The 14,582-nt window shown below is 38.9% G+C and overlaps 1 protein-coding gene across 1 annotated transcript in view; it reads right to left on the bottom strand.

Annotated features, from left to right (window-relative positions):
- The window catches only part of DENND1A (DENN domain containing 1A), a 1,966,771-nt gene that overhangs the window by 761,672 nt on the left and 1,190,517 nt on the right, over window positions 1-14,582 (bottom strand). The window contains 1 exon segment of the mRNA XM_053695696.1: window positions 9,992-10,117. Within this exon segment, the coding sequence (XP_053551671.1) occupies window positions 9,992-10,117 (126 nt within the window).

The following is a 14,582-nucleotide window of genomic DNA, read 5'->3' as shown; positions in this document are numbered from 1 at the left end:
CGTACGGGCTAAGACAGTGAAGCTAGTCTAATAACTTGCATGTTAGCGTCAGAAATAAAGGAATTGGCTAGTTTGAGAGCCTTAATCCTATCTTGGATCTCCTCCAGAGGAGTCTCTACTAGAATTGATTCAGACAAGGCATTGCACCAATAAGATGCAGCACTTGCTACTGTGGTAATACACACTGCAAGTTGCCATTGAAGACCCTGATGAACATACATCTTTTTCAAATAAGCCTCCAGCTTCTTATCCATGAGATCCTTAAAGGAGCAGCTATCCTCTAGCCAGCAACAGGAAACATATCTTTAAAGACGGGAGATGGGGAAAAAGGTATCCCTGGCTTCTCCCATTCCTGTGAAATAATCTCCGTCACACGGTCTGGAACAGGAAACACTTCCACAGAGGAAGGAACATCATAGTTTTTGTTAAGCTTACTAGATTTTTTAGGGTTGACCATGACAGAGTTGGAGTCATCCAAAATAGTAATACCTCCTTTAACAGTACACAAAGGTGTTCAAGCTTAAACCTGAAGTTTACTCCTTCAGCATCAGACATCTGAGATTTCACCCTTAGAAGTTACCGAGGTAACTTCCTCCTCAGAGTTATGAGGGAGAGCAACTTGCACAGCAGCAGAAGGGACAGACACCTTACTATCTGATTTTTTTTTTTTTTTTTTAGTTTTCCTCTTGAGTTTCCCCAAAAAAGGAAAATCAGATAACGCTGCAGATACCGCAGAGGATACCTGAGCAGCAAAATCTGCAGGCAAATAAACTCCTCCCGGAGGCTGAGAGAAACTGCAGGGCACTGTATGTGACACCATTGCGGCTTGGGACATGAGAGGAGAAAGCTGTGGCATTGCCTGAACAGCATCATCCTGAGAGACATTAGGCTCATAAACAAAAAGTCTGTCTTTACATTTCAAAGTCCTTTCTAAACAAAAGGAACAAAATTGCATAGGAAAAACAATTTGGGCCTCAAGACACAATAAACATTTGTCCATAGGACTGCTCCATGTCTATAACTTAAGGAATTCCCAGAGAAATTGAAATGACAAAAGAAAATTATAACATTTGAAATTGCTACTATCACTTTAAATTACTCGATTAGCGATTTGAGCTCAAAATGTACCCCTAATCAAGACCTTCACACCCTACCTGCCCCTCCGGAGTACCACCAATGTTGACAGAAAAAGACTAGCCAATGTTACAGATTAACAGCCGATGCCGATGCCGCTCCGTAGTTCTTTGAGAGCAGAAGGGAGGAGTCACGTGACCGGCTGAATAAGAAAGTGGGCATAAAGACTAATTTTCCAGCCACTTAAAGTAATCCCATCGTACTCACTCCACAAGCGAAATAAAAACAATACGACCCACACAGAGTCTAATGAAATAAAATGAGCCCCAGAAAAAAGGTTAACTCCTTCATCACCATAAAGAAGGAATAACCCCTAAGTCTCCTCACATACGGTTTAAAATGCCTGCACACTGCCAAATATAATCGTCCACTAAGGATTTTAACATGTTCCATGTATAATATATGTATAATGCAGAGAAATCCTCTTAAGTATAAGTCTCCAGTACCTATAAGACAAAAGCACTTACCTGCAATCTAGCTGTCCGGCAGGAAGACAGCTCACAAGGCGTGAAAGGACACATACTTCTTACAGAGACCTGTAGAAAAAAAGAAAGAACAGAATAACCAACTCTGGCATTCTATAACTAGGGCAGCAAAATGTTAGGAAACAAGGTAAGGACCACCTCACATTTCCTAACTGCTTAAAAGCCACCACTACTCTACTGAAGAGATTGACATGGACTTAGCTAAACTCAAATCCTTGCTTGCAGGGAAAAGTACCCCAAAAAGGAATAATTTCTTCAGATACCAAACTTCACCTCCTCCATTGACAGAGACAAAGAGAATGACTGGGGATTATGAGTAGGAGAGTGACACTTAACAGCTTTGCTGTGGTGCTCTTTGCCTCCTCCTGCTGGCCAGGAGTGAATATCCAACTAGTAATTGAATGACATTGTGGACTCTCCATGTCTTAGGAAAGAAATGGTAACACTATATGGACTTATTGGTTCTGAATGTTCCTACCTATTAGGGTTAGCAATACTGATCAAATGGTGTAATTCTTTATTGCCCTATGGATTTATACTGAGTTGTACAAAACATATTATAACACAGCAGATTTTTATAAAGTAATATTTAGCAACATAGATTTATTTGTATACTACAGGTCACGCGTGACTAAGAAAGAATATGGAATGTTTCATTTTAAATTTAGTGAACATAAACTCTTGCTAATGGCATAACTGATGACATCATCAAGATGAAACCACTACATGACATAGAACAAAATGATTGGCTTCGAAGACATTTTGAAGAACTTTATCTAAGAATGTGTGCTATGTAGCAGCCCACAATGCAGAGTTATAAAAATATTTGCTTTGAGAACTTTTGGTCAAACAAGGTGTCATTAATTCAAAAGAGTATTATAATTTGTGTGTTTAACAGCCATTTATAAATGACCCTTAAGGCTTCTACAGTAATGATCTGTTAGGAAGATGGCCATCAGTGTTATATAGTATGTGCTTTGTGCAATGGAGTTAACAGTGACTACATACAACATTTTCATTAGACGAAGATGTGTTTTGTTAACGCTGGTGTTTTATTAATGAATTACGTTAATAAGGTCAAGGTGAATTATACAGAGGTGGTTATGAATGATAACGTTGACTAATAGGCATGGGCATTTGGCAGCTTTGTTAGGAAGTAGGAGCTGCTCGTGAATTTGCTATTTTCGGTGCTGGATTGATTCTTGTTAAAGACCATCACACTAAGATCTGTGCAAACCCAGATCTTAGTGTAATGATCTTTCACAAGCATAATTCCGGCACTGAAAATAGTCAATGTAAAAAAGTGGCCACCTACTTCCGCAGTCGGCAGCTAACGAAGATCTTGAATGCCGATGCCTATAAACAAGGATCACTCTTGAAATCATACATGAATAAACTTATGATGTCATCCACAACAACACTGATGAGATCATGCATGAGGACACTGATGAAATCATGCATGACGACACTAATAAAGTAATTTATGTTTACATTTATAAAGCCATGCTTGATAGAGATAAAACCATGTATGATGACACTAAAAAAGTTATGCATGGCAAATGTGATAGATTCATGAAAGATGTCGTCAATAAAGCATCATCAGCAGGAAACAAGTGTTTAATGTCCCTTTTTTCTTTTATTGACAATTAAAAGCTACTGGCTTGTTGCAACAATATATCTGTTTTTCGATTTCTAAACAATTCTATTAAATCTCATTCCCTTGTGTTCACTGACTATCAGAGTGAAACTTCAGCTAAAGACTTACGGAAGGGCATATTTACATACAAAAATGTGTAATATTTGCCATACTTATTCATTATAATACAAAATAAACACATATACAGTTTAGTCAAATATATATATATATATATATATATATATATATATATATATATATATATATATATATATATATATATATATTTGGACCCAGGACATACTTGAAAACGAGAGAAATCTCAATGTATCCTTCCTGGTAAAATATATTATAAATAAATAAATATATATTTAAATGCTACTAGCCAGGACAAAATCTTACTCGCCACTTCTGATCCCACCCACACCCACTACTTTACCCCCTCTTTGCATATGTTTAGCCATTGTTAAACATTTTGTAATATTGTTTTATTTTATACCATAACAAATGAATAATGCTAGATACAGTAATACATTAACAAAAATAAGTTATAGCAGTTAGAAAAACAACTAGAGGTTCTGGGGAAGACAACAGCTGGATAGAAAATTGCCTGAAGAAGGCATACACAGTAGCTGTTAAAAAGAATAGGGATGAATTATTGTATAAAGCTAAAGAGGATTATACAACTAATATGATTAGATTAATTTCCACATACAATAATAAATGGCAAAATGTAAAGGCAATTTTACAAAAGCATTGGTCAGTATTAACAATTGACAAATACATTATTCAATTTGTGGGAGATAGACATGTCAGCTCGAAGGGCTCCCAACCTCAAAGACATACTGGTGCATAGCCACTTCACAAAAGATGTAAAAAGAACATGGTTACAACAATACCATGAGAGAGAGGGTAACCTCAGATGTAAGAGATGCTCGGTATGCACTAACATGCAAGAAGGCAGATTTTTTTGTTGATAAATTTGGTAAGACTTTTAAAATAAAAGGGAAAATTAATTGCAGAAGCAGAGGTATTATTTATTTAGTCTTTTGTAATTGCCCAATGTATTACGTTGGGAAAACGTATAGGGAGCTCAAGGAACGTATTAAAGAGCATAAAAGGGACATATCAAATGAAATTAAAACTAGTAGTGTAGCCCGACATTTTAAAAAATTTCATGAAAGCAATGAACATAAATTAAGGTTCTAGGGTCTAGAAAAGGTTGACTTGTCCATCAGAGGGGGTAACCTTGATAACTTACTCCTACAAAAGGAGTGTAGGTGGATATTTGACCTAAAGGCCTTAAAACCATATGGGCTAAATGAAGAAATAAACTACGCTCCATTCCTATAACAATTGTGTGTACACATATTAATTAAGGAATTTGTTAACAATATCCCCAAATTATGATCAACTTACCAACGTATTGAAAATAAGTCTGATGAAATTATGAGTATAAATGAATTTATCGTATATAACTTTAAGAAATAGTTGAAAAAAACTTTATAACAAAATAAGGGTTAATTTCCTTATATCTACATATTTCTATAATATTGTTTAGGATTATAAAGTATTACAAATATCAAATATACTTTTATGATTTGTTGGAATATTCCTGAGTTATTAATATGTTGATATTTCTTATAAATGTATACGATTGTAAGACTGTATAGGATTAAAAATGTAAAAATGTATTTTTAGACTTAAGTAACTAATTAAACAAAAAGCAGATTGGATATATGAATGAACATATACTAAGATATCCTTTTAATTTCACCTGTATGGGCGGAGAAACTGCAGGGCTTAAAAGTCAGGTAACTGACGAATGAAGCCCTGTTTTTGACACACCAATGAGGGTGAAACGTGCGTCGCTAGATGCAATCAGTTCTTGTGAGGGTAACAGCTGTACCCTCTATGTTGTTTGCTAACCGGAGATATTGAATCACAGGAGTGGTTTAGTAGCAGGTACACTCACGGATGGGAAACCGCCACAGTGGCGGAACGGAATGGAGGTTACCGACTACAGCTGTTTTGTAAGTAGGAACGAAAGCAAGCTCATTGAGGATCTACAATCAAGGTAAGCGCAGGATAAGATTAAGCTGCGTTCATAACTTGCTTGAAATATAAAGCAGGGAGGAGTACTACAAGCCTACCTGGTGAGGCGTTTGTTTGCATGCAACACAAGTTGAGCTTTTGAGACAAGCGATTTTTGCATATACCTACGACATAACTAAAGCTGTGACTGTTGGAAAATAAATACCCGTGAGTGTTAAATACCTTGCAATAATCTCCCACTGAAGATTGAAACAAAGTAATGAAATGTGGTGCACAATGAATTAGACAAGCTGTGTGGAACTTTATAAATAATTATCCTTATAAAGGAACTTTTCTGTAGTCAGCTGACTTTTTTCGGTATACCGATAGTCTAAAGTGGGCCCACGTCTAGTATCTCTGTATTATATGTCTGTGATATCTCTTGTAGCAATAAAGCAATAACTTAGTATATAAATGTATCAATCTTATTTTGTAATATTGTGACAATATATAATTGCTATAGTTGTTAAGGAGTCTTTAGGGAACCATATTTAGTGGCTGTTATTATCACTATTATAATAGTTAGGACATAGTAGATCGTATGCTCTGGTGCTGGAAATAGGGAAACTAGTGTGGGCAAAGCTGGTCTCACATATCCTTTTTTCTTAAACAATTCATGTTATTTTTTTCCCCACAAGCACAATTTTTCCTGATAAATATTCAAATAATCAGGGAATTTAAATGAGCGGGTCACATATATATGAGTAGTGCAATTAGTTGCTATCATTCATAAAAATATATATATATTTGGACTCAGGACAAACTTGAAAACGAGAGAAATCTAAATGTATCCTTCCTGGTAAAATATATTATAAATAAATAATTATATATTTATATGCTACTAGCCAGGACAAAATCTTACTCGCCACTTCTGATCACACCCACTACTTTACCCCCTCTTTGCATATGTTTAGCCATTGTTAAACATTTTGTAATATTGTTTTATTTTATACCATGACAAATGAATAATGCTAGATACAGTAATACATTAACAAAAAATAAGTTATAGCAGTTAGAAAAACAACTAGAGGTTCTGGGGGAAGACAACAGCTGGATAGAAAAAGGAAGTTGTTGAACTGAGAGAGTGCAGAGAGGGCTGGCAGCCATGGAAGATATAGATATATATTAATAATTTTCTCTACCTTCTCACTCTCTTGACTACCTTTCTCAACTCCCTCCTCTCTTTAATCTCTCTTTTTACCCTCTCCCTTCTCTCTCAGGCCATATCTTCTTTTTACCCTCTCCCTTCTCTCTCAGGCCATATCTTCTCTTTACCCTCTCCCTTCTCTCTCAGGCCATATCTTCTCTTTACACTCTCCCTTCTCTCTCAGGCCATATCTTCTTTTTACCCTCTCCCTTCTCTCTCAGGTCATATCTTCTCTTTACCCTCTCCCTTCTCTCTCAGGCCATATCTTCTCTTTACCCTCTCCCTTCTCTCTCAGGCCATATATTCTCTTTACCCTCTCTCATCTCTCTCAGGCCATATCTTCTCTTTACACTCTTTCTTTCCCCTCTCTCATATCTCTTTGCTCTTTTTTTTTCTCAATTCTCTCTTAACTCTACCTTCTCTACACTTTCCTCTCCAACCTCTCTCTCTCTGCCCTGTTTACCCTCTCAGAAGTAACAATCTAAGCCAGGGGTATCAAACTTAAAGTATCTGGGGGCCACTAGCCAAGTGTTCTTCCCCAATGGGGGCCAATTGAACTGAGTAAGTGATCCGAAACTAGATATACTAGGAAATGGAAGTGACATTTAGCCATGTAGTAGTGCAAGGTGGGAGTTGTAGCCCACAGTAGATATACATAGTTGTCTACATTTATCTTGTGAGTGCCAAGTGAAGTGATCATCTTGGAACATAGAAACATAGAAACATAGATATTGACGGCAGATAAGAGCCATAGGCCCAGCAAGTCTGCCCGACCTTACCTAACAGTATAAACTAATCTAGTTCGTAGGATAGCCCTATGCTTGTCCCATGCATTTTTAAAGTCCCCCACAGTGTTTGTTGCTACTACCTCTTGAGGAAGTTTATTCCATAAATCAATCACTCTTTCTGTAAATAAGTGCTTCCTCAAATTACTCCTGAATCTACTACCCTTTAGCTTGAGCTCATGACCCCTTGTTCTTGAATTTTCCATTTTATGTAAAATACCCACAGCCTCAGTTTTACTAAACCCTTTAATGTACTTGAAAGTTGCTATCATATCACCTCTTTCCCTTCTCTCCTCTAAGCTATACATATTTAGGTCATTGAGCCTATCCTGGTAAGTTTTATTTTTTTGACCATGTACCATTTTGGTAGCCCTCCTTTGCACAGATTCAAGTTTGTTAATATCCTTCTGAAGATATGGTCTCCAGAACTGCACACAATACTCAAGATGAGGCCTAACTAATGATCTATAAAGTGGCATAAGAACCTTACTATTTCTGCTGCAAATACCTCTACCAATACATCCAAGCATTCTGAACTGTATAGCAACATAAAAAGTGACATTTACCCAATGCAGTGCATGGTGGGAGTCTACACTGGATACTTGTCTTTATATTTGACTTGTGAGTAGCTAAATAGAACATCAGCTAGTTACACCTCTTAGAACCCTAAAAAAATTGTCATTCCAAATTAATGGTTTACCTAATAAACAAGGGAGGGCCAGATGAAACTATCTTGAGGGCCGCATTTGGCCCTGGGGCCGGTACTTTGAGACCACTGGTCTAAGCACTATTGGGGTCCCTCTATAGCCCTAGAGGAATAACATATCTTTGCACTTTCATGGATATATAATATCTCTTTAGATAATAGTTTAACACATAGCCCAAAATGTGTGTTTGTCAGTGCTGCGATAGGAACATACATTCTGCAAATACAATGTGCCAACTTTGCTACATGCCACAGACTTCAGCCTTAATATTCACCAACTAACTTTCCCTCACCAATGGCTAGTGGAATTTTGAGCCCTGTAAATGTAAATATATTATTAATTATTATTAAGATAAATGAACTGCACATATTCAATATCGGCATTGGGGATTGATTGATTTAAAAAAAGAAAAGAAAATCAGCAAGTTTCATTATTATTTAAAAATACATATTACATAAAAAAGATCAATAGTGATTATATTACTAGTTTTCTGATGTAAAACACTAGATGAGGCCTTAATAATGAGCTAGAGGTTGCTCCTCCACTGCTGATGTAAGGCACAGGATCAATGCTACCCGGCAGTTGGCTAGTTTGAGACCCAGGAATGGATAGGGGTGCAATAGATTTGTTTTGACAAATAAATCAATAGGTTTGCTCCCTGCCTGGTCCTGTAACCTCAGCTCCATTCTTTAATTTGTGCTCAGTACAAAATACCGCTATATAGGGACACAAGTTGGAGAGAAGACAAATATCTTTATCTTACAGAGAGTATGCTGAAAAAGCCTTCTCACTTCTGCGCACAATATCATGTATAAGTAAATATATTACCTGACAACAAAGCGGGGAGATTTCTCTAATTCCTAAAGAGCGTATGTGAGTCACAAACAGAAAGAGCATTTCAACCTCACTTATTTAAGGCAACACAATACTACAAATAAACAATGATTTATTGGTAATTCTGCCTCACCTGCATTGTCATATGGGATGAATAGCATGACCAGGAGCACTTTACTTATGGAACACAATATACTATTCAAAGTCAGCTAAACCAGCCACAATACCCATTTAAATAGATATAAATCTGCAAGAAAGAAGGGTATATTGTGTATTTATATTATCTTAATGCGCAGATGCTTGCATATTACTATGTGTTTAACCTCCACAAAAGAGTAACGCACATAGATACAGTTAGCTCCTGCGCAGCAAAGCACTGATGGGCCTGTAATGAAAATGGCTGGTGGTTGGTAGCTATGCACATATGCAGTTCAGCTTTGCATGAGTATGCATTGCCATTCTTAAAGGGGCAGGCCCCAGTTATGCGGACATGTTATCACTAGTTAGTATTAATAGCATTTGAGTATAACTGATTTACTGTGCTAATCTAAAGCTACTCTAGTATAGTTACAGACACAAAGAGAAGCAGTCTGCTAGGAATGAACAACAGCTCAGTGGCCTGTTCTATGGTCCAGGTACCATCCAGGGGGTAGCTTCTTTTAACTCTGTAGTATGGATGTAAGTAAGGAGGAGGCCCCCTACTGCACTGATAGTTTATATGTGTGTGTGCAGCTGTATTACTCGATACAACAGTGATATCGAACCTTGGCGCTCCAGATGTTTCTGAACTACATATCCCATCATGATGCTCAACTGGACTGACAAGGGTCTAAGCATCATGGGAAATGCAGTTCTGAAACATCTGGGGTGCCAAGATTCACTATCACCGCTATAGGGAGTGTGTACTTGTGTGTTAATGTGTTACTACAACAGAAGCATGTGTGAGGTTATCCCAGTGATCATGTGTGACTTGTGTTGTTTCTCCGTTGTTATGTGTGTGCACGCTACTGGTGAGTAATCAGTCACTCTATAGTTGTGTACCCACAGTAGACCTATACTCCATTACAAATGATTTAGATACAAGCAAAGGTACGGATGAATCAGAGCACTTTAATGGTCTCCTCTGTAACACAAGGATTTGATTGCATTGTATTTTACTGTGCACTTACCGGCTCTATTTTTAGTGCACCTCTGTAGCTACCAAACAAAGACGCTTGTGCCTTTAAGAACGCCCGAGCTACACCATCTCCTGTAGTTGTAGACATTTTTCTTAGACGATTCTTTAAGGTGGATACCTGCAATAGCAGAGTTAGGTTAGGACCATATATGCATACACAGAGTTCTCTAAAGACAATACATTGCCAGCTGGTGGTCTTATGCAGTATTAAGTGGCGCATGGTAATATTCAACTGTCTGTTATTTACACATTACTTAAGCTATCCAAAGCACAAAATACTTGCACAATTTAATTTAAATTGATATAATGATAATGCAGCAAAACTTGAGAAAAAACTAGATTATTTTAGCGTAATATTGGCTTAAATTTAAGTGGTCAGTAAAATCAGTTTGGCGGTGTGCTCATGGGGAGAACACTAATTATATCAAAGAAGGCACCGATGACTATGTTTTTAAAGGCACAAAGCAAGGTACAGCAGCACCACAGATCAAATACAAATGTTTTATTGCAGCCAGAAAAAGTTACAACGTTTCGGATACATGACTAAGGACCGGTAGCTCCGAAACGTAACTTTTTCTGGCTGCAATAAAACTTTTGTATTTGACCTCCGGTGCTGCTGTACCTTGCTTTGTGGTGTGAAGCCTAACAGCGTGCACTGGTGCTATAGGGTCTTGGACTATATATGTTTTTAAAGGGACATACAACTTATCAACCTTTTTCTTTCGTGATCCAGACAGAACATACAATTTTAACCAAATTTCCAGTTTACTTCTATTATCAAATTTGCTTCATTCTCTTAGTATTATTTGTGGAAGCAGCAGCAATGCACTACTGAAAGCTAGCTGGACACAATGAGTGAGCCAATGACAAGAGGCATATATGTGCAGCCACCAATCAGCAGCTAGCTCCCAGTAGTGCATCGCTTCTCCCGAGCCCACCTAGGCATGCTTTTCAACAAATGATACAAAAAGAGAACGCACACTTTATAATAGCTATGTGCATTCAGATCCTTCATAAGCAGCTCATTCCCTTCGGATATTTTTGTAGCCAGATTAATTCCTGTAAAAGATCCCCACTCTAAGATCTGCGCAAATCCAGTGGGGATCTATTAGAGGAATTAATCTGGCTATGAAAATATCCGAAGGGAACACGCGGCTCCTTACTTCCTCATGACGGATCCGAATGCAGACATCTGGTTAAAAAGTTGTCCCAATCGCCCCGCAACATAAAGAGGGCAGTAGTTTAAAATAAAAAAATAAATTTATGCTTACCTGATGAATTTCTTTCTCTTGCGATGTATCGAGTCCAGGGATTCATCCAATACTTGTGGGATATTCTCCTTCCCAACAGGAAGTGGTAAAGAGAGCACCCACAGTAGCTTTCTATATAGCTCCTCTCCTAACTCCACCCCCCAGTCATTCGACCGAAGGCTAGGAAGAAAAAGGAGAAACTATAGGGTGCAGAGGTGACTGAAGTTTTATAATAAAAAAATACTACCTGTCTTAAATAGACAGGGCGGGGCGGGGCCTCGACACATTGCAAGAGAAAGAAATTTATCAGGTAAGCATAAATTTTGTATTCTCTTGCAAGATGCATCGAGTCCACGGATTCATCCAATACTTGTGGGATACCAATACCAAAGCTTTAGGACACGGATGAAGGGAGGTACAAGACAGGTACCTAAACGGAAGGCACCACTGCTTGTAGAACCTTTCTCCCAAAAATAGCCTCCGAAGAAGCAAAAGTATCAAATTTGTAAAATTTGTAAAAAGTATGAAGCGAAGACCAAGTCGCCGCCTTACAAATCTGTTCAACAGAAGCCTCATTTTTAAAAGCCCATGTGGAAGCCACCGCTCTAGTAGAGTGAGCAGTAATCCTTTCAGGAGGCTGCTGGCCAGCAGTCTCATAAGCCAACCGGATGATGCTTTTCAGCCAAAAAGAAAGAGAGGTTGCCGTAGCCTTTTGACCTCTCCGCTTTCCAGAATAGACAACAAACAATGAAGATGTTTGACGGAAATCTTTGGTCGCTTGCAAGTAGAATTTTAAAGCACGAACCACATCTAGGTTGTGCAACAGACGTTCCTTCTTGGAAGAAGGATTAGGACACAGAGAAGGAACAACAATTTCCTGATTGATATTCCTATTAGAAACAACTTTAGGAAGAAATCCAGGTTTGGTACGCAAAACCACCTTATCCGCATGGAAAACAAGATAAGGGGAGTCACACTGTAAAGCAGATAACTCAGAAACTCTTCGAGCCGAAGAAGCAAAAGTATCAAATTTGTAAAATTTGTAAAAAGTATGAAGCGAAGACCAAGTCGCCGCCTTACAAATCTGTTCAACAGAAGCCTCATTTTTAAAAGCCCATGTGGAAGCCACCGCTCTAGTAGAGTGAGCAGTAATCCTTTCAGGAGGCTGCTGGCCAGCAGTCTCATAAGCCAACCGGATGATGCTTTTCAGCCAAAAAGAAAGAGAGGTTGCCGTAGCCTTTTGACCTCTCCGCTTTCCAGAATAGACAACAAACAATGAAGATGTTTGACGGAAATCTTTGGTCGCTTGCAAGTAGAATTTTAAAGCACGAACCACATCTAGGTTGTGCAACAGACGTTCCTTCTTGGAAGAAGGATTAGGACACAGAGAAGGAACAACAATTTCCTGATTGATATTCCTATTAGAAACAACTTTAGGAAGAAATCCAGGTTTGGTACGCAAAACCACCTTATCCGCATGGAAAACAAGATAAGGGGAGTCACACTGTAAAGCAGATAACTCAGAAACTCTTCGAGCCGAAGAGATAGCTACTAAAAACAGAACTTTCCAAGATAAGAGCTTAATATCTATGGAATGCATAGGTTCAAACGGAACCCCTTGAAGAACTTTAAGAACCAAATTTAAACTCCATGGCGGAGCAACAGGTTTAAACACAGGCTTGATTCTAACTAAAGCCTGACAAAACGCCTGAACTTCTGGAACATCCGCCAGACGCTTGTGTAAAAGGATAGACAAAGCAGATATTTGTCCCTTTAAGGAACTAGCTGATAATCCCTTCTCCAATCCTTCTTGGAGAAAAGATAATAGCCTAGGAATCCTGATCTTACTCCATGAGTAACCCTTGGAATCACACCAGTAAAGATATTTACGCCATATCTTATGATAGATTTTTCTGGTGACAGGCTTTCGAGCCTGAATCAAGGTATCAATGACCGATTCAGAGAAACCACACTTTGCTAAAATCAAGCGTTCAATCTCCAAGCAGTCAGACACAGAGAAAGTAGGTTTGGATGCTTGAATGGACCTTGAATCAGAAGGTCCTGCCTCAGCGGCAGAGTCCATGGAAGGACGGATGACATGTCCACCAGGTATGCATAACAAGTCCTGCGTGGCCACGCAGGTGCTATCAGAATTACCGAAGCTCTCTCCTGCTTGATTCTGGCAATCAGACGAGTAAGGAGAGGGAATGGTGGAAACACACAGCACTGCCTGGGGATCCCTTGACCTTAACCCGTAACAAGGAAGTTTGGCGTTCTGACGAGACGACATCAGATCCAATTCTGGTGTGCCCCATAGCCGAATCAGTTGGGCAAAAACCTCTGGATGGAGCTCCCACTCCCCCGGATGAAAAGTCTGTCGACTTAGGAAATCCGCCTCCCAGTTCTCTACTCCTGGGATATGGATTGCTGAAAAATGGCAAGAGTGAGTCTCTGCCCATCGGATAATTTTGGAAACCTCTATCATCGCTAGAGAACTCCTTGTTCCCCCTTGATGATTGATATAAGCTACAGTCGTGATGTTGTCCGACTGAAATCTGATGAATTTGGCCGCAGCCAGTTGAGGCCACGTCTAAAGCACATTGAATATCGCTCTCAGTTCCAGAATGTTTATCGGGAGGAGAGTCTTCTCCTGAGACCATAACCCCTGAGCTTTCGGGGAGTTCCAGACTGCACCCCAGCCCAGCAGGCTGGCATCTGTCGTAACTATGATCCACTCTGGTCTGCGGAAACATATTCCCCGAGACAGGCAAACCTGTGATTACCACCAGAGAAGAGAATCTCTGGTCTCCTGATCCAGATCTATCTGAGGAGATAAATCTGCATAATCCTCATTCCACTGTTCGAGCATGCATAGTTGCAGTGGTCTGAGGTGTAAGCAAGCAAATGGAACTATGTCCATTGCCGCTACCATAAGTCCGATTACCTCCATACACTGAGCCACTGACGGCCGCAGAATGGAATGAAGAGCTCGACAGATGTTTACGAGTTTTAATTATTTCCATTTCTACCGAGTCTATCAGAGTTCCTAGCAAGGAAACTCTTGTGAGAGGGAATAGCCTATGGAAGTGTGATCTTTTGTGCTGGTATTACTGAGTGGAGTGCACATATCACGTAAGCACAATATTGCGCTGCACTCGTTATCTAGCCCTATATGTGTAAAACTGAATGTATGGGTCTGAGGTATCGTGAATATAGGTCTTGGAAATCTGGTTATCTTAACATGTTTAAATATGCGTGGTAAAAATAAACATTTCATTCATTATTTTCCCCCTTTTCCTGTAATTTAACTTAATTGTAGGTTTTACAACTCTG

Source organism: Bombina bombina, chromosome 12 (genome assembly GCF_027579735.1).
Source record: "Bombina bombina isolate aBomBom1 chromosome 12, aBomBom1.pri, whole genome shotgun sequence".
Lineage (NCBI taxonomy): Eukaryota > Metazoa > Chordata > Amphibia > Anura > Bombinatoridae > Bombina > Bombina bombina.
Note: the sequence above shows the minus strand (reverse complement) of the source record. Positions and strands in the feature narration are given on the sequence as shown.